The 26264-nt window shown below is 34.6% G+C and overlaps 4 protein-coding genes and 1 long non-coding RNA gene across 7 annotated transcripts; 2 read left to right on the top strand and 3 right to left on the bottom strand.

Moving 5' to 3' along the window:
- Positions 1–1235: 1235 nt before the first annotated feature.
- Positions 1236–2690, bottom strand: LOC148764536 (uncharacterized). Its single transcript, XR_016024156.1, has 3 exons — positions 2400–2690; positions 2015–2122; positions 1236–1466 (listed from the first exon to the last, which is right to left on the bottom strand). It is a non-coding gene; the product is annotated as an uncharacterized LOC148764536 (long non-coding RNA).
- A 3518-nt stretch (positions 2691–6208) lies between these two features.
- On the top strand, positions 6209–11694 carry LOC18612335 (serine/threonine protein phosphatase 2A 59 kDa regulatory subunit B' gamma isoform-like). The gene is made up of 2 exons (XM_007049084.3): positions 6209–8100; positions 10907–11694. Exons 1-2 carry the CDS (start codon positions 6853–6855, stop codon positions 11294–11296), a joined length of 1638 nt encoding a protein of 545 aa, XP_007049146.3. The 5' UTR covers positions 6209–6852; the 3' UTR covers positions 11297–11694.
- A 767-nt stretch (positions 11695–12461) lies between these two features.
- LOC18612334 (RmlC-like cupins superfamily protein) lies at positions 12462–13746 on the bottom strand. Its single transcript, XM_007049083.3, has 2 exons — positions 13589–13746; positions 12462–13092 (listed from the first exon to the last, which is right to left on the bottom strand). Exon 2 carries the CDS (start codon positions 13053–13055, stop codon positions 12630–12632), a length of 426 nt encoding a protein of 141 aa, XP_007049145.2. The 5' UTR covers positions 13056–13092; positions 13589–13746; the 3' UTR covers positions 12462–12629.
- A 165-nt stretch (positions 13747–13911) lies between these two features.
- LOC18612333 (Lycopene beta/epsilon cyclase protein) lies at positions 13912–22935 on the top strand. 2 transcript variants are annotated; one of them, XM_007049081.3, is made up of 18 exons: positions 13912–14120; positions 15108–15225; positions 15315–15469; positions 15604–15711; positions 16519–16583; positions 17619–17724; positions 18334–18417; positions 18725–18871; positions 18953–19081; positions 20015–20082; positions 20576–20609; positions 20698–20782; positions 21197–21264; positions 21345–21458; positions 21554–21589; positions 21707–21793; positions 22329–22420; positions 22569–22935. In XM_007049081.3, exons 1-18 carry the CDS (start codon positions 13965–13967, stop codon positions 22663–22665), a joined length of 1749 nt encoding a protein of 582 aa, XP_007049143.3. In that variant the 5' UTR covers positions 13912–13964; the 3' UTR covers positions 22666–22935. The 2 variants fall into 2 exon arrangements, with proteins under 2 accessions (XP_007049143.3, XP_007049142.3); XM_007049080.3 differs by having other exon boundaries at positions 13915–14120; positions 15315–15502.
- Positions 22936–23576: 641 nt separating this feature from the next.
- On the bottom strand, positions 23577–26003 carry LOC18612332 (coiled-coil protein). 2 transcript variants are annotated; one of them, XR_016025868.1, is made up of 6 exons: positions 25512–26003; positions 25281–25402; positions 25010–25101; positions 24153–24208; positions 23916–24002; positions 23763–23819 (listed from the first exon to the last, which is right to left on the bottom strand). XR_016025868.1 is itself a non-coding variant. In XM_007049078.3 (5 exons), the coding sequence occupies exons 1-5, from the start codon at positions 25850–25852 to the stop codon at positions 23712–23714; spliced, it is 750 nt and encodes a 249-aa protein (XP_007049140.3). In that variant the 5' UTR covers positions 25853–25999; the 3' UTR covers positions 23577–23711. The 2 variants fall into 2 exon arrangements, 1 of the variants encoding a protein (XP_007049140.3); XM_007049078.3 differs by lacking the exon at positions 24153–24208 and having other exon boundaries at positions 23577–23819; positions 25512–25999.
- Between the last annotated feature and the right edge of the window lie 261 nt (positions 26004–26264).

Genomic DNA, 26264 nt, shown 5'->3' with positions numbered 1-26264 from the left:
TTAGAATAATGTAAGTTAATGCTTTAATTAATTAAATTTTCCTTTTACAAAAAAAAAAGAGAGTATGGGTTTAGTTAAACTTTACTTTTAACTTATTTTAAAAAATAACTATTTCTTAATACAATTATCAACCAAACACGAAAAACAATATTATATGGAGATAGAGAGGGAATAACTTATCTATTATCCTACCAAACATGCAGGTACTGTGTAAATGGGTTTCAGACAAGAAACAAAAAGTTAATAGTACAATCTCTTTACTGCACGTTTGGTTCGCGAAATAGACAATAATGGAATAAAATTGTTATTTTGTGGAAATAGAATAAAGTGAGAATAGAATAGAATAGTTATTACTTTTTTTGGTATTATGAATGGAATAGAGCAAGAATTGCTATTATGATTTATTGTAGTGTTTGGTTGGTAGAAATAAGAGTGGAATAAGAAAGGAATAGGTGATAAAAAGACAAAAATACCCTTGACCATATTAACATTTATTTTCATAAAAAAATAAAATTATCCTTATTATCATTTAAATACACATTTATTCCAACAGACAATTATCCATCATAATTATATTTTATCCCAATTACTAAAAATAATTATAATTTACTCACATATTTTTATAAATGGATAATTATTTTAAAATATAATTTAATTATATTATATTTTGTCCATCATAATCAATTAAATTTGTGTATAGATGTTTATTTTTAGCCAATTCTTCACGTATTATGAATCATTTACACTTGTGTTTAGAAAAAATATTGGAGAAGAAATATTTGGGAAAAAAATGAAAAAACCTGTAGAAATAGAAAATCATGTTTTTTGATATATTAAATGGATGCTTGTCTTTGAAATTAAAAAGATAGTCTTCCATTTTTTTTCTAAAAAAAAAAGGTAAGTTATGTCTTTTGATATATTAAATAGAAAATCATATCTTTGAAAATAGAAAGGTGGCCTTCAATTTTTTCCTAAAAAAAATGTAAATTAGGTCTTTTGATAGATTAAATACAAATTCATATTACCTTTTAAAAAAAGAAGAAAATCATTTCTTTGAACCCAACATGTGGTGCTGAGGAAACATAAATGGCAAAGAGAGAAATAACGTGTCTTTCAATTTAAATAACCATTCCATCTCTAGGAAGAAAATGACAATTTACAAGCATAATTAGTGCATATTAGCATGGAAAGCAATAAATAATAAAAGAGCCTTATAATACTATAAATATCTTTTAGATGAAAATATTATTACATATAATCAAAAGATAAGGTCTAGTTTACAAAAATACACTGACCTTGAAAGTAATGGATGAATATTCATCCTATTACACTTCACAACACCACTAATACAATCAGCATTACAGATTCATTAACAAAATAGACAAAGAAAGCAAAGTCACAACTTAAATTGGGCTATTACTCGCCTAAGGGGCACCAACTTTTGCTTAAACTGAGTTTGGATGAAACTGCACAACGTATTCACAACACAATTAAATTAAGGATGCACAGTTAAAAACAATGTCAAGGCTTGACAATGTTGTGCTTAATTTTACAGTGACAAACATCATTGCCAGAATCAGTAGCTTGATGATAATTCTAGATTATTATTTTCATAACAAAAATCTTCGAATAAGCCAGAGCATTGACTTAAAAATTTAGTATTAACACTATTTCTAGATTTTGTCTCTATTTTTTTAGATATGAATCTATATTTATTCAAATCAAGCACAAGACCAACTTAAGGCGGTAATTAACCCAATAATAAACAAATTTTACCAAAATCGACCAAAATTTCCAATTATTTTCTACCACTAAAATCCCCAATCAACAAAAATAAAATAAAATTCAAACCACAATTTTTTTTTCCATAAATTTCAACAACTAATAATCAAAATTCATAAAATTCACACCCCAAATTCACAAGTAAATCAGATTTACTAAATCCCATGATCAACAATAACAATAAAAACCCTTAAATTAAAATTTGGTTGTCGGAAGGATTTGAAGCAAGTACCTGGACTATGGATGGTTGAGAAAGAGGGGAAGACGAGTGAGAGAGAGGGGAAGACGGACGAGTGAGAGAGCGACTGGGAGAGAGGAAGGGTAGATGGGGGAAGACGGGCTGAGAGAGGAGAAAGAGAGAAAAAATTAGAACTTTTTATATAGAATAGAGTTGTGATTTTGTAAATCTATTGAGAGTATTTTAGTTATTAAACATTTCAAACTTATCCCATGGGTCACGGAATAGATAAAATCAAGAGGCACGAGTATTATCCATTTCAAACTTAAACTCATAGTTGACAAAATTATTATTCCTGAAGAATTTCTATTTCTCATTTTATTTGATAATTAAATAAAAAAAATAGAATCTGCATGAGAATAAAAGAGGAATAGCATACCAAATGCGCCATTAGATTCTTTTATTTATTTTTAGAAGGGGGAATGGGATGGTGCGTGGGGTTGAGAGGTGGCGCGCCAGTGCTTAAGTAGGAGTATGGCATGGAACGAAATGGACCATAAATTTGAGTGGAGCGTGGAGAGTGGCATTGTGGCTGTGGTTCTTTACCCGTGACTTGTGTCTCACACTCGCTCGCAGTCACAGGAAAACGAACCTCTGTGGAGGACTGAAAGTCTGCATTCTGCAACGTATCTGCGTGCACGTGTACCGCCTCTTAATTTCCTGACTGTGATGTGACTGACATCATCACTACCCTTTTGCCCTCTGCTGGCTGCCGCTGCTGCTGCCGCTGCTTTCCAACCTTACGCTACGTTGCCACAACTTTTGACAGGTCAGAATGTGAGAGTTTCATTGTGTGGTCTTGAAATCTTTTCTCATAGTTCAAATCTATTTCAGATTTTTTGGGTTAATTTCCTTCCCTCCGTATGTCTGCTCGTTTCCATCCGCTGCATTGGTGGTCCAACCCTTTCTGTACGGCATGCCGTGCATGATTTTTTCATGTGAATGAGTGTTGGCCGAACTTGATCGGACCGACTGATGAATCAGAATCGGTGGTCTGTCTGATCTAATAAGAGGGTTAAATTGTTGGGAATTCCGACTGGTCCATTTTCGTAATACTACATGCTGTCGGATAAGGGGAATTTTTGTTGGTTTCCTTGTCGTATGCAATTTGATGTGATGCTTATTGCTTTCTTTTTCGTTTTTGTCAGTAGGTATACTAAGTAATTACATAGGCAAGAGATATTGTGAAAATAATCATCGAATATATATATATCACCACAATCATTTCTATGTACAAATGAATTGTTGGCTATTGGTGTAATTAGAGGTATGAGGTATCATAGTTGGGCCAGGGTTTAATACATTAATTAAATTAAATGACAAAATGTTGAAGAGGGATTCAACCTTAATTTTGATGAATCATGAATTGATTCTCCTATTTTACCAACTCCATTTATTAAAGCAATGTGCTCCAACAATTACCCCAACATGGTAAAAGAACAGATACATGCTGGGGTAATAGCCAACGTATAGCCAACGTGCTTGACCCGACTGGATTCGGGCTTAGATAGTAACATATTATATTGATAATGTCTTTAGTGTTGAAAATGACAAAAAAAAGAAAAGCACCACGTGTCAAACATTGGTTGAGCTAATTGTTAGCTAAACCATGTCAAATATTATAGTTTCATATAGATGTTATTATAGTTATAAACTAGCATAATATATAGAAAAGTTTCTAAACTATTTAAGAAAATTTAAATAAGATTTAATATTTTTATTGGGTTCAATCAAGTCTTTGTATTTTTATTTTGAGTCAGTCTTTGTATTTTTTAGTTTAAGTCAAATAAGTCGGTAAAATACCCTTATCTTTTAAATTTTGATTGAAATTACACGAAAGTTTATTAATTTTTAAAATAGACACTTCACTCCAAAAAAAAATTTTTCATTAGATATTTAAGTTTAACTGTTAGTCAATTGTTAATATTTCTGTCAATTTGATGACGTGACAAGAGTAAAAATATAATTTTACTCTTAATTAATTTTTAAAATTACTATTGTATAATTTTATTAATTAAAAAAAAACTCTCCCCATATGGGGGGCTCGATCAGGACTCCCTAAGGGAGCATCAGGCTCCCCAAGGGGAGCACCGGTGCTCCCCTCCCTTGGGAGCATCGATCTAGTGCTTTTTTCCCTTAGTAGCATTGGTCGATGCTCCCCTTTCTTAGAGAGTTGGAGAGCACCGATCAGTGTTTTTTTTTCTTTAAATATAATAATAATTTTTTAAATTAATAAAAAAAATGGTATTTTAGTTTTTTTCTAATCTCTGTTAACGATGTTTGTATTTTTATGATGAAGTGTCCATTTCGAAAACTAATGGATCTGCTTGAAATTTCAACTAAAATTTAGAGGGTGAGGGTATATTTACCTTATGACTAATGATTAATTTAGTCAAAATGCTATTTATTATTTTATATCGCATGACGTTGATGTGGCATGTTAAAATATTATAATTGATTATGATATGACATATTAACATATCATAATTAATGATGACACGACATGCTAATTTGATATTATAACATGATCATTTAGCATTTTTCACTCTCCATATTAATATCATGTGAGTGTCATGTGGATATAAAATGATAAGTGACAATTTTACTGATGGTAATTAATCAATCATTAGTTATAAGAGCTTATTTGAGTCCAAATAAAAATACGAAAACTTCATTAAACACAATAAAAGAATAAAAACTTATTTAAATATTTTTAAATAGTTTAGAAGTTTATTTGAACATTATACCTTATAAATTCTCTCATTGATCTCTCTTCCCTCTTCCTATCTCCTACATCTTCTTCTTTACCCTATTCTAATTAGGTGCCAAAAGACATTTGAAAAAAAATTGAAAGTGTCCTTAATGTTGAAAAAATGAATAGAAAAGATAAAAAAAAAAAAAAACCAAAGATATCAAGTGTCAATATATTAGTTAGTGTTAGTGTTAAGTAAACACGTCTTATGTTATAGTCTCGTGTAGTCATAATTTTTTGTTGTTCACAAAAATAAATTGCTCGAAAAGAAGATAAGATATATCATATTTTATACAAGTTATATACGTTGGATATTAATGTCAATAAAGAGTAATTGATAAGATTCAAATTTATTATCATTATTATAAAAATGAAATCCACGTACCACAATGACAACCGATTTTGATTTCCGCCGGCCAGCTAGAAGTGAACCCTTCAAACAATGTTGAAACAATTATTAGCTGTATGAGATCAATGACGTAGTCAAACTTTTTTTTTTTTTTTACAATTTGTCGAGTTATATAAATTATATTTTCCATAAATAATAATAATAATAATTACTGTGCAAAAATTTGGATAAATCTCTGGTACATTGTACATGATACATTGTTAAAGTGGTATATAAATGTTCAACTTGACTTGATGGTGATAATAAGGATCAAGTGATGTTGCGTGGAAAATATTTTCCTAATTCAATACGAATTTTGTCTTTTACCAAATAATTAAGGCATCTTATCCTTTATCTTAGATTTTTTAATTTGTATATTCTTAAAAAAAATTCAAAATTTATTATTTAAACAAGAAATTATATACGATTATTAAATTTAATATTCCAATATTTTTTCTTCCAAAAAAAATCTGTTTCCTAAATATTTATTTTTGAATTATTTTAGCTGGTGCTTATACTTATGAGCAAAAGGTAAGAAGTTATTTTGAGATTTTTTATTTAATATATTATTTTAATCACCTTTAAAATAAATTATTCTACTTTTTTTTTAAAAAATAAGTTAATATGTTGGTTACAAAATTGATATTTTTTTTTTACTTGGTTGGGATGTAAAATGGATTCATCCCATGATCGCACATGCATTAATAAGCAGTTATATGGATAAATATATAAGCAATTTAATCGATAAATAAAAAGCAAAAACATTGGGTGTGTTAAACGGAAGGAAAAAATATCCCCGAAAATAAAATTGGAAAAAAATTCTTCAAACGAAAATATCTGATAAAGGGGCAGGAGGAAATGAGGCATCAAAGTCAAAACCCAATCCACAAGACATTAGATAAATGGGACCAATCCCCACCTCCCAAATATGTGATGCTATTGGGTCCATTTGCATCATAATCACTGGTCAAGCATAAATCAAATTCAGGGTCGTTATTGTAAATTCACATTTATTTTTTTCTTTTATTGATGCCTCAGTTTTGAGGTTTTTTGCCCCTCCATTTCCCCTTGACTTTTAATGCTTTTATTTTCCCTTCATCCAAACAGACAACTAAATTCCAGAGAGAGAGAGAGGGAAGAATCTTAATTCTTTACTATTTTTGTTTTGTATCCCTGGACGTTTTCTACTTTCTCTTTTTTTTTTTGTATCTATTTTTGCCGTGTAGTTTTTAATTCCTCTTTCTCTCTCCCTCTCCCTTGAATCGAACTGATTTTTAGGGTTTATCTGATCGGAGATCGATTTTGGGGCTTTTGTTTTCTCGTGTTTTACTTTTTTTTTTTCTCTCTCGTTTTTACGTGCTTTTTTTTTTTTTTTTATGGATCTCTTCAATCATTTCATCAATGTTAGTTAAAAAAAAACTTATATCTTTTTCGATTCCTTCGTCTCAGTAACCTGTTAATTTTATTAATGAAAATAAGAAATCGTAATTTTGAATTAGAGGGCATTAGATTCTGAATCGAGTTTTCTTTTTGTTCTTCTTTCTTTTTAGGTTTAAATTTGTTTCTTTTTTTATGTACAAATCTTCGCTTTCCATTGCTTGAACCGTAAATTATATAATAAAATGTCTATTATCTTTTTTTTTGGAATTTTTATTATTGTGGATTAGGGTTAGGGTTAGGGTTTTTGTAGATATGATCAAGCAGATATTAGGAAAGCTACCTCGAAAACCATCGAAATCATCCCAAAATGATTCAAATGGTGATGGAGGAGTCAATGGTAATTCCTCTTTGAACTCTTCTCTAGGACCCAATTCTTTAAACAACTCAAAACCGGGTTTCGCTTCTTCAAAATCTTCGAATTCAGGTTCACGTTTGAACAATGGGACTCTTATTTCATATTCATCGAGTTCGAATAAATCGAATCAAGGGAAGAACACATCCCCACTTGCAAGCCAAGCGGGTCATACGTTAGCTTCAGGGGCTTATGAAGCTTTGCCTAGTTTCCGGGATGTTCCAAGCTCGGAAAAGCAGAGTCTTTTTCTTAGGAAGTTGAGTATGTGTTGTGTGGTTTTTGATTTTAGTGATCCATCAAAGAACCTTAAGGAAAAGGACATAAAGAGGCAGACTTTGCTGGAGCTTGTTGATTATATTTCTTCTGTTACATCGAAGTTCAATGAGGTCACAATGCAAGAGATTACTAGGATGGTGGCTGCTAATCTGTTTCGAACGTTTCCATCTCCGAGTCATGATAGCAAGCTTCTAGAAATGTATGATTTGGAAGAAGAGGAACCGGCCATGGATCCTGCTTGGCCTCATCTTCAGATTGTATATGAGTTTTTACTTAGATTCGTGGCCTCACCAGAGACTGACGCCAAGCTTGCTAAAAGATATATTGACCATTCATTCGTGTTGAAATTGTTGGATTTGTTTGATTCAGATGACCAAAGGGAAAGGGATTATCTAAAGACAATTCTCCATCGGATTTATGGAAAGTTCATGGTGCATCGGCCATTTATTAGGAAAGCCATCAATAATATCTTCTATAGGTTTATTTTTGAGACAGAGAAACACAATGGTATTGCTGAGTTGCTTGAAATATTGGGGAGCATAATAAATGGGTTTGCTTTGCCTTTGAAGGAAGAGCACAAGCTCTTCTTGGTCCGAGCTTTGATTCCTCTTCACAAGCCCAAGTGTGTGTCAACGTACCATCAACAACTTTCTTATTGCATTACTCAGTTTGTTGAGAAAGACTTCAAGCTGGCTGATACAGTCATTCGAGGCCTTCTAAAGTATTGGCCTGTAACTAATAGTTCAAAGGAGGTGATGTTCCTTGGCGAGTTGGAAGAAGTTCTAGAAGCTACTCAGGCAGCAGAATTCCAACGCTGCATGGTTCCACTTTTCCGTCAGATTGGTCGCTGCCTCAACAGCTCACACTTTCAGGTACTTTTAGATTTTCCTTGTCGTTCCTTTTACTGACTTCTTTATCACGTACTTCATAACTGTAGCAATTTTCTTCATTTCTGGCATCTCTTTTTGTTTTGTTTTTTTCCCTTCCCCAAACGTTGCTGTTTGTTGGAGATTTTTCCACACCTCAACGGAATGATACTTCCCCCCCAACCCCCAAAGAGTTATTACACATATTTCCTTCATTGCTATGGTAGGATTTCTACACTGTTTTTTACTGATGATATTTTGGCATTGGACAGACTGAGAAATCTGCCCATTTGACCTGTGGTCGGCTGAGGCTTAAGAAAATAATGATTTATGGTGTTTGCATTAGATGACAAAAAGGTTTGGGGCTTTAAGACTTGAATAGGGGAAGAAAATGTGCTGTTTGGGTTGCTGGCATTGATGAAACACTAGAGGGTTTGGGCTGCAGCCAAGTTAATAAGATTGGGGCCTAATATTTGAAGGTTTAAAATAATCTTCAAGTTTACTGAGGGTGGGAATGAAATAAAATTAGATCAGTTATAGACTGTTACACTTATTCTGATACAAGCATCTCAGACAACTATTTGTCTAGAATACTCTCGATGCTTAACTTGCCTCTTGAAATGTTCTACCTGCAAAGTTGAAACAAAAAAAAAGCATGTTTTATACTAATGTCACGAAGAGTGTACATCTTGTGATCAATTGACCAAGCAGTCAAATTTTGAAGGAACCATGGTAGTAGGGCCTGAATATGGCCAACATTTAAACTTGTTTGTGGATACATGCCTACGTCACTTAAAGCAATTTTATACCTACTTAATGAGATGCATCCTTACTTTATCTTTTTTTTTTTTAGTATTATTTTTCCTCTTCTGAAAACCTACCTCTGACCTCAATCATGACATTCTCATCTCTTGCATCTCACCCATTTTGTTCTCCCTCTCACTCCCCATGATTGTCCTTAATCACCTACCTTATACTTTATCTAATCTACTTTAGCTTTTTTTGAATCAATATTTTTTGAAATCTATTGTTTGAATCATTTTGAGTATGAAGAAGCAGAGTCCAATTTCAATGTGGTGTTAGATGTGCATTCTGCACCCACGTTTGTTTCTTCTTCTCTTTTTGTAACTTTACCTAAATATTTTTATTTTTAAATGTTGAACAAGCTCCTGAGGCAGTTTATGTGTGGTCATGAATGATCAAGCCTTGTTTTAGTTTTATCTTGCACCCACAGAGAGGGAGAGGGAGAGGGAGAGAGAGAGAGAGAGAGAGAGAGAGAGAGAGAGAGAGAGAGAGAGAGAGAGAGAGAGAGCCTCTGTTTCATTTAAGGTTGCCCAATTTGTTTTGCTTAGGTATAAGGAGCTTGAAATATTAGACCACGTGACCATCACTTGGGCGTTGTTTCATATTTATTTGGATTGCATATATTAGTGTGATTGTTATACATGTGAATAGTGGTCTCTGACCCATTCTTTGTACACAAATGATCATTCAGTCAATTTTTAATGCAATATTTCTCCAAAATGTTTTTCTATCGATCAGCATACTTTCTTTGGACTTTGATCATGATGAGGCATCCACTCATAGAAAACTGGTCTCATTCATCTATTGCAAAGCATGGGAACCTGTTCAATTTATTTAGGCACTTTGGTTGGAATTGAGGATGTCAAGAAATTGATGATTTGAACATCTTGTATGTGAAGTGTATAAAACATGGTTTTGGGAATTGAGCAGTTATGGAGGATAAGTCATACACATAACAACTTCATGTTTAAAGTTTAGTGTCTATGTGCTCCTGGAAAGCTTTCTACACAAACAATTGCTTTTTGTCAATGTCCACCCTTCCATATGTATAATTGTTAAACTTAAGCTCCCATAGTAAGTGCAACTGTTGCAAGAATTTGGGCCTTTTTTTTTTTATTTTGGGGGGGGGGGGGGGGGGGGGGGGGGGGTGTGGTGTGCTGTTGCTGTGTTTGATGAACAAAAAGTTGGCTGTAATGTAGAACAAGCCACAAGAGATTTCTGGCATAAATAATAGAACTTAGGATCTTTTGGTGAGGGAAGGATGTTGGATTGTTGTAAATTGATCTGTGGTGATCTGAGATTCTTGGTTAAGGAAAGGATTGAATTCGATGTGGTTGTGATTGGGAATTTTATAGATATAAGAAGAATATGGAATTGTCAAGAGAAATGAAAAGCACATGAGCCAATAAATTAAAGTAAGCACAAGGTATGCAGTAGGCATTCATGCCTCAATGGCCCAGATAAACTGGTAATTTTCCATAAATAGTCTGTAAGCAACTGCTTTTTTTTTTTGGTCCCTGCTCAATGCTTAACCAGTAGTTGATTATATTTTGAGTCAAAGAGGATGGTAGTGATTTTGCAGGTTCTTTATTCCAAAAGGTTGATCTTGTTCTAATAGCTTTAAATTAATTGAACACATTTAAAAGGCTATGTATGTCACTGCAATGAGAGCTTTTTTGAACTCTCATAGATTAAGGCATCTCACTTGAAAATGGACGTTCTATGTTGGTGGATTTGGGTCCGTAGCACTGGTTTTATTTTTGCAAAACATAGAAATGGATCACTAATTCAATATGATTAAATAAGCAAGAAACTTTAATGGCCCACACATGTAGTGTTAAGTAGTTCCTTTTATGTTGGGTTTGAAGTGAAAACTAAAGGAGAAGAGTAATGCTCTGTGTGAAAATTACATGCTTTAGTCATTTTAGCCGCCTGGTATCTGATTTGATCCCAAGCAGAGTTTTGTACTCTCAATTTTTCACTGTTGTATAACTTGGTATTTTGGCAGGTAGCTGAACGTGCTTTGTTTTTGTGGAACAATGATCACATAAGAAATCTGATCACCCAGAACCGCAAAGTAATACTCCCTATAATCTTCCCAGCATTGGAGAGAAACACACGTGGTCATTGGAACCAGGCAGTTCAGAGTCTTACACTGAATGTCAGGAAGATATTCTCAGATGCTGATCAATCACTTTTTGATGAGTGCTTGGCCAGATTCCAAGAAGATGAAGCGAAGGAAAAAGAGATGCTGAAGAAGCGGGAACTAACGTGGAAGAGGTTGGAAGATGTGGCTGCATCTACTGCAGTAAGCAATGAGGCTGTACTGGTTTCAAGATTTGTCTCTTCCATTGCCATTGCCACCAGCACAAGTCCGAAGGCAACGGCGGGTAGTTGAGAGATGCAATGAATGCAATTTGTAAGAAATCATTCACATCCATCGTAGTGGAATGATCCAGGGTGTAACTGGACTGGCACAGCATGGGAATTGGTTGATCTCACTTGGGTTTTTATCAGCGAGTCTCTACCCCCTGCCTGACAAGTGAAGGTGGGGTTCTGTGGATATTAAGGTTGCTTCTTTTTTGGTTCTGGGCTCATTCATTTTTTTATCTTCCTTCTTTGCGTTTATTACTTTCGCCCCTTTCCTTCCTCTAACATGATGGAAGTGCAAGTGTGTATCATAAGGGATTTAGTTTATAAAGGCAGTTCGTTGGATTTACTATCAGATACTATTTATCATTGTCATTATTTTTTGTAATGATGCAAGGAGATAATTTTTCCCCGGTTCCCTGCTAAGCTGTGCACACCCCAGCCCTCGTATTTATTTCTGGGACGAATTGGTTGCACCGTTCTGCTGCTTGGGTTTCCAATGATGTTTTTCTTAATACATGCCAAGTAAATCCATTATGAACATGGTCTGATTTCAACGGATGGAGTCCTCTCAACCACATTTGTGTTTTGCGCTTCATAATTCCTCCATTAGGATGATTGTGGCTTAATGTCTCCACTCAGATGTAACAATATGGGAGCTCTAGCAGGAAGGGTAGAAATGAAAAGAAACCAAGAAACCAACCACTGAAACAGTGAAACCTGCCAATGCCTTACAACCATCTTCCTCCCAACCTAAGAAATCATCGTTCTAGCATTATCGGTGTCAATGGTCTATCTCCCAACTTACTCATCCTAATATTCGACCCAGTAGTCATTTACATTCACTCCTGGTCCCCTTATTGCTTCTTTGATTGTGCCCACATCTTCCCACCTCCCCGGCACCGCCAGGGATTCCCATTTCTGCACTCCTTAGTTGCAACAGATCTTACAGTCCACCAAGGGGCACCCACAATCACTAACACAATCCTCCAGTAACCTCATTGCCAAAGTCACCTTCATATTATACATTATTTGTGCTAATAATAAGTATCTAGTCTAGGAACATTCACTTTCTACTGATCTTCATCGGGTTAGGCAGTGACTGCTAACAAGGACAAATGCTGTCCAATGTGAATGGTCGGTCCATTATCAATGCAAAAATAAAAAAAAAAAAGAAAAAGAAAAAAAAAGTAATAAATGAACAACGTAATTAAATTTCTTAATCAGCACAATGAGATTAAATGAAAGCAGATGGTTGTAGCAATTTCAACTACTGATATTTCAGCTTCTAAATACTTTATAGATTTAGTGAACAAATGCAAAACAAAAAAAGCCAAAGTATGCAACATGAAAAGCTATTACTAGTCATCCCCATATGCTCGGAAACTATAACGCTCTTGGTATGGACCATTGAAGAAAAGATCTGCCTCGAACCACTTAGGGTAACGAACAAGGTCCCCAGCAACAAATCGCATAAAGCGTTCACTGCCTTCAGGCACAACCCTCACTTCACCTTCCTCAATGTAAACCAGCTGGTCAACTTGCCAGTCCCAGGGTAATTTGCACTTGCCAGTCTTCCATACTGACCATCTTGAGACCCCAAGCTGTGTTAGTCGCTCCGGTGACACTTTCCTTTCCACCCTCACGTTGTACAATTCCTCTAAAGGTTTCTCCACCCGCATTGCCTTCACACCACAACATGAAGATGCCCCAACACTGTTGTTAGACCCGCTGCTTCTCTTGAAAGAGAAGTAGCCAAGAGTTGGAGTAGATATCATGCTTGCCATTTTCTCAATTTCCTACCCTAACCTTACTGTTGCCTACCTGCAAATTTGAAGCATAGTCAATGCGCAGTCATAGAGAAATTACCAACAATAACAATTGACAATAAATCCCAACTTGTTATTGTACATCAAGACTCTGTAAGCTGATTCTTGTCCGAAATGTGAAAATGCTAACAAAAGTCCGAAATTTTAACAGAGGAAATTATTTCAAACATGCTTGAAATGATTATATCACTTTCGCCAGCATTTTATAAATATATGAGCGACTTCCAAATTCTCAAAGCCCAACTTCTTTCAAAGAAGAAAAAGAAATGATTTCAAAGTACATTTGTGGGTTTTAAGTTTCATAATCTATAAACAATATTGATGAAAGCCAAAAGGTCTTTTGCCTACCCACTCTCCCCAGATTTCCTTAGCCACCAAAAAGAGGAATACACAGGCGCAGATAAGAGAGAAAAAAAGAAAGAACAGAAGAACCACAAAATCAAAAGAGAACAATAAATTGAAAAAATAAAAGCAGAGCCAGATTCTCTTACCTGTTGATATATCCAAAACTTGTATAGTTCAAGACAAAGGCCGAGATGAAGACTAAGAAGCACAATGAATTCGTTCCTAAAACCCCTTTTGGTCTTCAGCTGGGGTTTATCTGATTATCCACGAAGACACAACTTATTTCTTGTCAACTGGCCTGCGTGTGACCCTTTAGTTGTCACCCACAACTCTCGCTTTCTTATTTACCTGGTACCGGTTCTCTCGGTTATTTCTTTGTTTGCTTTTTCCCTTTCGATGTTTTTTCAATTCAACCGGACAAAGACAATTGTAAACGTGTCCAGTTCTCTTTCACACAGCTTTTCCGTTTGAAAGATTTGATGATATAAAATGGAGAGGCTTAGAATTTAGTGTGGTTTCAGCATGTTTTCTGGAACCACGATGATCGTACCGCTGAGACCCTGTAATGGGGTCTCTCAGTATTTATCAAAAAGCCCAATGGTTCACACAAAGAGGCAGACAACTGTAGGGAATATTTACATGAAAGCACAAACACAAGCAGTTCCCTCCCGAACCCAGGTTAGTACACTCTTCTCTATTTCCTGTTGTTTCGGGAGAAAATCACACTCCCTCCTCAACAAAGGAATTTCCGGTTGAAAAAGTATATTATAAAAGCTATGGTTGTCTATGTTTGTATAGCATATGGTTCGTTAGTCTCTTCGGCCCAGCATTTTTTTATAATGGTTTAATTGTTTGTATAGAGAAAGTTTGATATGTTGATTCAATGGAATAATGTGTCTCATGAATGTGCAGTTAAATAATAAGGAAAAATACCAGGATCCCTTAAGTTTTGTTCAAAACTGTATAAAAGTTTATTAATTTTCTAAGTAGATGCTTCGTTTTAAAAAAATATTTTTTATTAGAAATGTACATCCAGCTGTTAATCAAACGTTAGCATTCTTGTCAACTTGCTAATGTAACGAAAGTGAAAAGATAATTTTATTTTTGATTAATTTTTATAATTATAATTATATAATTTAATTATTTTTTATTAATTGAAGAAAAAAGGGCTCCCCTTTGGAGCCTTCCCTCGAGAGAATCGGTCGATGCTTTCCTTTCTTGGGAAAGATCGGTGCTTTTTATTTTTTTTTAAATATAATAATAATTTTTTAAATTAAAAAAAAAATATTTTAGTTTTGTCATTGTTTCTGTTAATGTATTTGTAGTCTTGGATGGAGTGTTTATTTCAAAAATTAATAAATTTTCATGTAATTTCAATCAAAACTTAAAAGGTTAGGGTATTTTATCCTAAATAATACTATTACTTCTTTGTCCAGCTTTATTATTTTCAATATTTTGTTAAATTAAATTTTAATAAATATATTTGAAAACCACTTGATTGGAAGTGAGTATTCTTTCAATTTTAAATCAATTACTAAATAAAAACAAAATTTTCAATATTGTAAAATTGAGTAAAAGAGTGAAATTAAAAGGTATTTATGGAACACGGGAGTGTTACATTTGTATGCCAATCGATTCTGAACCATTAGTGTTTCAATCTTGCAGAGGATAATGGAGAGCATTTCAGTCGGTGGTGAGGTTGGCGGTGCTGGTGGAGCATACTCCTACAGTGCCTTGAAGAGGTTGGACAAAATTTGGTCGAGCATCTGCTCTGCTGAGACTGGTACAGTTTATGTCACTTGTTATGCTGCCTGGTTAAAAGTGTCATGCTGTGTTTTCAAAATGGTACCTAACTTTCATTTCTCTTTGCAGTTCAGCAAGAACCTCAGCAGGTAGTTTCAGACTTTCCTGGTGTGTTTAGCCATTCTGCTCTTGCTGAAAAAGCAGTCCATAAATTCGACGTGGTAGTTTGTGGGGGTACTTTGGGAATCTTCATTGCCACTGCCTTGAGTGTCAAAGGTCTTAAAGTCAGTGTTGTGGAAAGAAATTTACTAAAAGGGGTATATTTCCCCATAGAGTTCATTCTAGAGATTCTTTATAGCATGAGGATTTTGCTTCAAAATGCTTAATTTTAACAATTTTAATGATATTTTGATCTTAGAGGGAACAAGAATGGAACATCTCAAGGAAAGAGCTAATGGAACTTGTAGAAGCTGGCATTTTGAATGAAAATGACATTGAAGAAGCTACTGCTGTATCATTCAATCCTGTAAGTTTCTGAACATCATGAATTGATTAGTGTTTTTTAGGTTATCCAGATTTATGTTGGCTCCATCTTTTGGTTCTGTAGCCATTCAATTCCCACATGTTCATTGACAAAGTTGAAGTGCATCAAAGGACTTATCCAATTCCCATTTTGCCGCTGCAATTAACCATCCAAGGACCTCACAAAGATTCACAGTGATTTCTACTTATGATTGAGAGCATTTAAGAGTTAGGTAGTCCACATGATATGCTGTAAACTTCAGGCATTTACGAAAAAGGACTTCTGATTTTATTTTGATATTATATAAGAATGTGATGCTGTGCCTTCTTTGTTTAAACACACTTACAATATTGTGATATGATTCACCATCATACCAATTTGAACATATATGAATGTTAATTCTTTGATTACAAACCCAGATAAAAGCACATATATAGAGACATCCTGCCAAGAGTTGATGTGCCTATCAAATCTCCAAGCTGGACTGCATGTATTCATTTTAATTTGTCACAGTAACCTAGTGCGCTTATGACTGAATGAAAGGAATGATTGTTCGAGGCTGTGTTATAGAAGTTAAAGTTTCATTTACAGGAATATGAACGTTTAGGCTTTGCTCAAACATGCTCTCAAATAACTTACTGAACCACTGCGGTGAAGCTTGATTTTTCGCTACCAAGCACTTTCCTTTTTTGAACAGTTATACTTGAAAGTTCCTTCAGCACCCCGCAGCCTACATCTCTTACAACCCTTTAGTCTCAATGCTATTATACTTATGTTTATCTTTTCTTTTTCATATCATAAACTGCTCAGAACAGATGTGGATTTGAGAATAAGGGCGAGATCTGGGTAGAAGACATTCTTAACCTGGGTGTCTCGTGAGTAATTTTACTTTTTGAATCTACATTATATATGAATAATCAAAAAGGAGATATTTTCATTGAATTTTACCTATTTATGGATTAAAGATTTTTACCATGTTGTAAATGAAGTTCATTGTGACATTAAATAAAAATGTTACAACTAAATTCTGCTAACAGCTTCTCTCTGCACCAAAATTTGTGTTCAATAAATAAAGAAATAACTCTTTATTAATTATGTTGCCACTAGCTACAGATACATCAAGTGCACTGGTCATGTTATTTATGTTTCGTTTCTAGCATTGCACGAATTTATGTAGAAGTTTGTACCATTACTTGTGATTGAAAACTTACTTTCTACTTCTAATCAAAAGCTTGACTTATATTATTATTATTATTACTACTGTTGTATCTTGCCTTTTTTATTTTCATATGAGTTGGGCAGAAACTTCTGTTATTCATTTATGTTGCTTTTTCAATAAGTAAATGAATTTCTTTCATAAAAAAAAAATACATCTAATGTTTTTAGAAGTTGTAATTTAGTGGAAAACAAACAGCTATTGAAAATGGGAAATCTGGAACATTATGTAGGTTGGATATAAAAACCTCCTAGGTGCAACATAATATTTGGGAAATCTTTATGAGAAGTGTAATAAACAGAGGCAGAAGTTAATGCATGCTTCAGTTTTACTTTCAATTTTCGTCCATATTTGAGTGTTAGGAGGCTTCTTTTTCTGCAGACAAAAGCATGCTCCATTCTTGTGATAATAGTTAATCTGCAGTTTGGTTTTTGTGAAAACCAAGGTCACTAGAGTTATTCTTCAGCAATTTGATATTATATATATATATGTGTGTGTGTGTGTGTGTGTGTGTATATATTTGGATAATTAATATGCCATTATATGATAAAGGTTCGATTCATGAAATTTCAGAAGCTTATTTTCCATTTTTTCCAAAAAGCTTGGGTCAAAGTTGTTAATATATATTTTGCTCATTGTATTTAGAAACTTCATTACGGCATTCATCAACTGATATTTTTCTCCATTATTCCAGGCCTGTAAAGCTTATAGAGATTGTGAAAAAACGTTTTATTGCCCTTGGTGGAGTTATCTTTGAGGGTTGCAGCGTGTCTGGCATAAGCATTTATGATGATGCAGCTGTGAGTTTACTGATATGTACGAAGTTGTACAGTTGATATTCCATATGGTTGATACTTGATATTGTCATCTGTCAACGAGGTTGATGAATAACTTAATCCTGCTATCTTTCTTAAGTTTGATGGTACACATCAGTGATATTCCTCATAATAAAGACTCAAAACTCATAACACTCCAGTGAGAAAATAGGGTACCATGCTTTATATCATGCTCCAATTAGACCAAAGGGATAATATTGTGAAAGAATTCTCAGACCAACTTTGGTTAAGCAGCAACACGGTTGCACACTTGACAGGACAGACCAATAGTAAGATAGAAGACTGGAAGAGAGGAAATGATTAATCAGGATTTGGGATTTTATCAAAAAGTTATGGCGTTTATGTAGATAAAGAATGAAATATTACTGGTTAAGGATTTTTTTTGTCATTCAGTTTTGAGTAAGAGTGTGATGGAGAAATGTTTGGATGAGATTTTTATTTCTCTCCCTTTTCTTTATGGGAAAATGTCTTTCAACTAGATAAAACATTTAAATTTCATAACTTGCAAATGGGATTAGATTTCTCTGTTAATAAACTACTTGATGATTACATCTTGCCACCTATTCTATATAGGTCTTGCAACTTGCTGAAGGAAACATTCTTTCATCTCGTCTCATCATTGATGCCATGGGAAATTTTTCTCCTGTGGTAAAACAGGTTAGGTTCTATTTCTTATATATAGATGTATATTGCATATAGTGGTTGAATATGCTTCTACTATTTGGACCAGGAGGATTAATTTATACATAACATCAACTAAATTTTACATTATACATTCGTTTATAAATTTATGTGCATGTTTGTGCTTTTATATGAATAGTTGAACTTTTGAGTTGTAAAGAATTGGTGCATATGAATTTGTCCTACAAACTTTTTCCATTGCTAACTTACCAGTGAATGAAAGAAAATCAAGTCCCTTTATGTAGAATATGCTCAAGCTGGCTTATGGCATCTGTTTTAACAGATAAGAGGTGGGAGGAAACCAGATGGTGTTTGCCTTGTTGTTGGGTCCTGTGCTCACGGATTTAAGGATAACTCTACTAGTGATGTCATATATAGTAGTTCATCAGTGAAGAAAGTTGGCAATGCAGAAGTACAATACTTTTGGGAGGTAAATTGGCTCTTTGCGGTATTATCTACATTAAATGGAAATAGTATGCCTTTGATAATTGTATATTTTCCATATTTTTAGGCATTTCCGGCTGGGTCTGGTCCCTTAGATCGCACAACTTATATGTTCACTTATGTTAATCCTCAACCAGATTCCCCAAAACTGGAAGAATTATTGGAAGACTATTGGGATTTGATGCCTAAATATCAGGTTGGTTTTCTTATCTGCAGCCCAGTCTATTGGATTGTTAATTCATTTCTTAAGGGCTGCATCTTGGTGGTGTTGGATCTTTTATTTAGTCTTGCTGTGATATGCTTTTCTCCTATCCAGCAACACCATACTAGTAGGCATGTTAAATTTGTGATGTTCGCAATAACAGGTTCCTGTCATCAAGCCAGTTGATTCATTATGGAATCTTTTTATCTTACATCTTCAAACTGCATAATTAAGCAGGTTGAAGGCAGTTTAGCTGGTGCCTCTATAACTCAGTAATTATATGCTCTTCTGGCCATATTAACAAATTATTTACCTTCACTCACCCAGCCAATTGATCCGCTGCCAAGTTGTCAGGCTTGCAGTTCTAGTAGTCAACTTGCTACATTTCTAAATATAACATAATATGTATTCTGGAATAATTATTCTTTGACAAATGTTAATGAGTGCATATAGGGGCTATTAAAAGCAATGACTCCCCTTCAATTGAATGAAAACGAAAAAATCTCTAAATGGTTCCCCTTCTTAGCAAAGTTTTTTGCAAATGCATGTGATGATTCAGGCTACAACAATAAAAGAAAAAAGAGAAACAAGAGAGAAAGAAAAAGTAAATGCTGTATGCTGGTTGCCATAAAAGGTGGTTCTTGATTCGATGAGTTTATCCTTCATTTATAACCAGTTCCCTAAAATTTATGTTCACCTTCAGAATATGCTTTCTACTGTCTCTTGCACCAATCTATATTGCAATATGATGCTGCTAATAACCTTGCTTTCAATATACTAGTGTGTTTATATCTTGCACCAATCTATATTGCAATATGATGCTGTTAACAATCTTGCTTTCAATATACTAGTGTGTTTATATCTCCTCCTCCGGTTTCTGCAAAGGATTCATAGGGATCACCAATCTGCGACTTATAATTTTTGTAGGGAGTTTCTATTGATAATCTGGAGATACTGAGAGTTATATATGGCATTTTCCCCACATATTGTGAAAGGTAATGATTCCATGAATTGCTAAATCTACTTTAATGAGGTTAAAAATGTTTTGTGTTATTTATTCAAAGCAATATCATTCATACGTTCATGATGAGATTGAGAAACCGCTCTTGAGAATTTTCAACTTAAGCTATAGGTGTTCTTGAAAGAAAATGATTGGCTATGTTATGTTTGATCAAACTTGAAGTTTGTTAAGAGTGTGACTTGATAATAGATTTTTTCTCCTGTTGTATTTTGAAATAAAAAATCAGTTAGTACTTAAGTCAGTCACCCATACTGTTATCATGTATTCTTGGTGTGAGGCATTTATCTTATTCACTTTCCAGTTGAATAAATGTTCTCTTAGTAAATCTTAACAGTTCTATTTTTACACATCAAGCTTGTTAGTTGTTCTGTACTTTTAATTTACTGTTCTCATGGTTTTCACTTGAGTTGAATATGCTGAGTATTTATGTTCTTCCAATTCTTAATCGGGGAGGATCGACTTGACAGTCCATTGCCAGCAGCATTTAATCGTGTTTTACAGGTTCTTTTTTCTGTCAACTTTGAAATCTTCCAATGGATTATTGGTCATCTGAAATAGAATGCACGTGTCATGAATTTATCTTTTGCAGTTTGGTGATGCTAGCGGCATACAGTCACCTGTCTCTTTCGGTGGTTTTGGGAGCTTGACTAGGCACATTGGAAGATTGTCAAATGGTACATTCTTGGTGCCATCCTTTGCTAATTTGCACAGCCAATGATTTTTTGAGAGTTTCCACTGATAAACTAAACTGTTCCAGAAAGTGATATACTTTTAAGATGGGTGTAAACTATATCACATTGCATAAGCTTCTATTAATGGATATTAAACAGCATCTTATTTTTAACTCTTTCCCATTAGTTTCTTTTTTTCTCACCATTTTTTCCTTTGTCCTCCTGGGTGCACCCTGGTAGGGGTGGTTGGGGGGGAGAACCAGAAACGTGTATTCATAATAATTTTAAAAAGGAAGGTGTACATGGTAACCAGCAACTTGGGGAAAGAAAAAGATGAATTATATTCTTCAACATGGTGAAACATATGAATTTGTAGACATGATACAGCTTAAAAATTTGTGCCTTCTTCAAGAGCAGGGATTTATGAAGCAATCAATGGAGATTTTCTTGACTCATACAGCTTGTCCCTGCTGAATCCTTACATGGTCAGTAACCTGTGTTCTGCTACTATAAGGTTAAGCAGCTTGCCCTTATGATTTTCTGAATCTAGATCTGTTTGCTGCAGCCGAACTTGAGTGCTTCATGGCTATTTCAAAGGGCGATGTCTGCAAAGAAAAAGACCAATGTTTCATCAGAGTTTATTAATGAGCTTCTTGACATAAACTTCAAGAGCATGCAGGTAAGACTGGTTTTGTATGCCGAGACTTTTCTACCCTGCTTCATGCACATATTTGGTTTGTCATTTCCTAATGAACGTCTGTTCCTCTTCTCTAGAGGCTAGGGGACCCAGTGCTAAGACCATTTCTTCAGGTTAGTGCCTACTTTTTCATTTTTCCAATTTTCACCTCTTGGGTGGTGCTCATATATCAAGAATTTCAGCCCATAGCAATGCCGTTAATTTTTCTGGTGATCTTTATGTTGTGACAGGATGTCATACAGTTTGGGCCCCTTGCCAAGACATTGGGCCTTGTAATGCTAACTAAACCCCAAATTCTTCCATCAATATTCAAGCAGGTAATTACTAACACAGAAGGGTCCTCTAGCCCTTTTCTTCACGCAAGTGGTACATACCTTTTAACTGTGTAAGTTGAAGATTTTAAAAAAAGAGTTCATATAGCTTTGATAGAACTTGGCCCTTTTAGCCTCTACGATATTTTTCAATTTTAATGGCAACAGCAATTTCTAAGACAGTTTGTACTTTTTTTTTGTTTCCATAATCTGAGTAAATTTAAGAAAACCACTGCTGGAAAAATGCAACTAACAAGTCTTATGCTGTGGCATCTCAAATCTATGTATTTCATAAGGATATTTAACAAAGATCAGCAAGTGATTTTGCTTGGAACTGAAACTGTAACAATTGCTTTCGAAATTGAATCTTGTTTAGTTTTGTAGATGAATGTGCAGATTGCCAGAAACTAAGTTGATATCTTGATATTGTTTGTAATCCATATAAAACATTGAGAAACTCAAGTACATTAGTGAATCAATTTGCGTGTCTGTCTTAACTATATTTGGCTTCTCATGGTGAAATCCATTTGTTCATCTGCAGGTTGATATACCTGTTCTTTTTGACTGGTCTGGACATTTTTTCATGCTGGGTTATTATACATTTCTCTCATCCTTCATGGACCCCGTCATAAGGTAATATTTTGGTCTTGTTTTCACTGAGTTATGTTGAAGCCCGACAAATTCAATGACACTTGGAAGATTTAGGACAAGCAGTTTCTTTGACTTGTGCTTTTCACTTGTACCATCTGGATATAGCTCAATTTGTTTTGCCTTTTGCAAGGTCATGGTTAAATGCTTTTCCATCCAAGATGAAGTATGAATGGAAGCGGCGCCTTGAGGCTTGGAAATATGGATCTGGTTTAGATTACAGGCTATGAATAGTTAGTCAAAGAGGGCTGACACATAATAGACTAGTAGAGGAAATGGAAGCTTAACTAGTTGCTCTTGCTACTATCAGCTTTCCCCCAAGATTATGAGTGGTTTGTAAGGAAAATTCATTGAACAATTTGTAGTTCTTGCACAGATTGTTGGGACTATTTTATCTTCTTTCCTTTAGAGCATGGTAATGCTCATTCATCATTATCTTTCTGTACATACAATTTATTAAATTGATTTTATAAAATAAAATCGTACATATATTTGAGGCATATTTGGCACCGACGACATATATTGTCCAACACTGTTGTAAGCTATATCAGTGTGTCTACTAAGGCACAATATTAGACAACAAATGTAGGACAAATTAACATTTTTCTATTAAATTTGTAAGAATGATATTGTTTGACATGATAAAAAGATCTAAAATAACAAATTCCATGTGGATAGAGTGATGGTCTTTAAGAAACAAAGGTACAGAGCTGTTGTTGGGCTGCCCATTCCAACACAAGCCACTTTGAGTGCAGCAAGACCTAGATCATGGAATATTCCCTCTTTCTACCCCTTCTACTTAGGGATCATAAGGTGTTTCTCTGGTGAAATACCTGCTTAGCTAAATAACCCCCAAGGTATAGCCCATCCTTTTGCATGTTTTAAAACAGAAAGTCCTCTAAAACAAGGTCCAAGTGGCTTAACAAAACTCATCAATGTTCTTGCATCTAGCCATCTAATAATTTACTAGACATTAAGATTTCATTTGGTTCAGTTAGTTCTCATAATTAAATGCTGCAAATGAACAAAAGTTCATGATGTCACCGAAATTTTGTTTTAAGTGCAAAGTTGAAACAACGGAATGACCTAATAATTTACCAAAGAAAGATTGTGTAATTTACATGGAGTGATGCTGTACATATTATAGACAAGAAGACAAAAATTATTTCAAATATAACTTCATAGAGGAAAACTTACAAGGAAACTTTTCTGGCCTTTTGATTTATTGAGATGCGGTCTGATTTGTATTGATTCCAAATTTACATACACACACAAGTCAATTAGATGTTTTTGCCCCTAAAATTTTAGAAAGCTCCTTTATGATAGGTTTTTCTTTAATCGCTTCCTCCCTTTCTAGGTTCCATTTCTTTGACATGTTTTCAGCCTGAAATTAGAATCTCTGAGTTAGTGCCATCACAGTTAGACTAGTTAAAACTACTATTAGAAACAAAAGAAAGTATTGAACTTCTGATTCACATACCCAAGTTCTTATGGGGGAAAGTTGTTCTCTGATCATCTCCAATTTAGGCTGAACCAGGTCTTTCCCTTTTGTTCTGATGTCATCACTCTGTCAAAAGCAGAAGAAAACAAAATAACAAAAAGAGAAGGATATAAGGAAAGTATTTCACCATTATCAGTGCATTACCTAACTTATGACACATGAGAAAAGACTAGCAAACAAGAACAGAACATGCCATGGAGCAGAAAAATCACTTACCCCTAAATGCAGGGCAGTTTCAGTGCATTTCCTAACTTGGAACACATGAGAAAAGACTAGCAAACAAGAACAGAACATGTCATGGAGCAGAAAAATCACTTACCCCTAAATGCAAGGCAGCTTCAGAGCATTTCCTAACTTATAACACAGCAGAAAAGGCTAGCAAACAAGAACCGGAACATGATATGTCATGGAGCAGAAAAATCACCTACCCCTAAAGGCAAGGCAGTTAAATGAAATTGCCTCTTGCTAGGGCAGGAAGACAGAATAACATGAATGAGTAAAAGTTAACCTCTCATTTGGTTTGGAAGCAAGTGTTTGTATTGGTATATTAATTTGATAAGCATGCCATCATCATCAGAATAACACATAACAGCATCATGTGTGATGGGATCAAATGTGCTGTCCTTATGTTTCTGAACAAGTGTGATAGACAACAAGTCAATTACCATGCAGAATTCGATGATGAGTAAGTTCAATCCACAACAAAACCATTGCAGAATTTGTTATACATTATTAGGACCAAGTTCTGAACTACTGTACATTTTATACTTCAACTGATTCATACCGTCAGAAATCCTAAATATGTTAGAAAACTAGATATCCAAATGAAACATATGGAAGAGAATTGCTCAATTGATGATCTATCTGATAGATAACAAAACTCTATTCTCCTAGAATACGACCAGAAAGGCATTAAAAAACTATGGGAAAGTGGTGATAAACATTCTATCTGATAGATATGCAGTATTTTTAGCATTTTTATCTTTTCAAAGCTTGCACAGTGCACGTTGGGGGACATCAATCCCCTATTATTACAGGCAATTACAGGATTATCTGGTGCGCGCAATACTCACATTGTGCAGCTCCAATTTGGAGGCTGCCATCCCAAACAACAAGGTCGCCCCGCCAAATACAATTGCAGTTGCAACCGCAAAAGCTTTTCCAACTACATAAATAAACACAAATGCCAAGTATTAGAAGTATTATGCAAAAATCTTACAGGTAAAAAAGCAACCAAAAGACCGAATTAAAAAGTTCTCTAATTCGAACTAGATAAGATTAAAAATTATCATACCAAATTAGATAAGCTACAAAAACATCAAGAAGAAAAACGAATTAACATACTTTGTTGAAGTCCTTCAGCAGCCACCTTCAACTTCTCCGGATTGATAGGGATAAATTTGTCCTTCCGCATTTCATTAGCCGTCGATGCCATAACCGAATGCTCCGTACTTGGCAACGCCCACCTGCAAATCCCCCATTTAGACACAGTGAAAAACTAAAACACAAGAGAAAAAAAAAACAAAAACAAAAACAAAATCGAATTTGGTTAGAAAGATGAGGCGCAGAACTGACCTTTTGGGGCCAAAGGTTACCTGGGGCAGAGAAAGGTAAGCCCTGAGAGGGTTCATGGCATCGGGGGAGGAAATGGAGGCATTGTTTGGATCAGAATGGAGGGCCCACTTGGAGCCCTTCGAGAGAGATGAAGGATCAGACCGTTGGCCCAAGATCCTGGAAGGCAAAGAATGTTTCAGGACCTCTGGAAGGACGTCAGCTTGAGCTTCTTGCTCGAGTGATGGTGGGGTGGATGGGAGGCTCTTGGGGTTTTTCTCGGCCAGACGGTTAACGGCGTGTTTGGATTCTTGGAAAAAGAAGGCTGCTTCTTTTCCTGCTAATCTGCCCGCAAGAAAACTCATTCCTTTTGCAGAATTGTACAAAAATGAGGATTTGCGCTTAAGGTTTTTTATTGGGTTTTGGAACTGTATCTTGCTCGACTTCCAAGTTGTCGGAGTATTTATAGCTTCAGCTTCTTGTCTGAATTTCAAGGTCGTCTTTTCTAATTCCAAGTATCCAAAACAAAACGGTTTTTTTTTTTTATTTGTTTGGTCAAAATGAATGTATTATATCTTAAGGTAAATTTGTAAATATGAAAAAAAAAATTCCATTTCATTTTCGCATGTATAGTGTGTGTGTATATATCGTATATTAAAAGTAATTACACTCTTAAGTTATAATTATTCAACTCCTCTCATAATTAGTTTTCGAATTTAATTTTTTACAGTTAAATTTATTCACATTTGATTCTTTATTATTAACTAAAATCTTTGA

The sequence above is a fragment of the Theobroma cacao genome, chromosome 1, assembly GCF_053813885.1.
Source record: "Theobroma cacao isolate CCN51 chromosome 1, ASM5381388v1, whole genome shotgun sequence".
NCBI lineage: Eukaryota > Viridiplantae > Streptophyta > Magnoliopsida > Malvales > Malvaceae > Theobroma > Theobroma cacao.
This window is presented reverse-complemented; position numbering and strand designations above follow the sequence as displayed.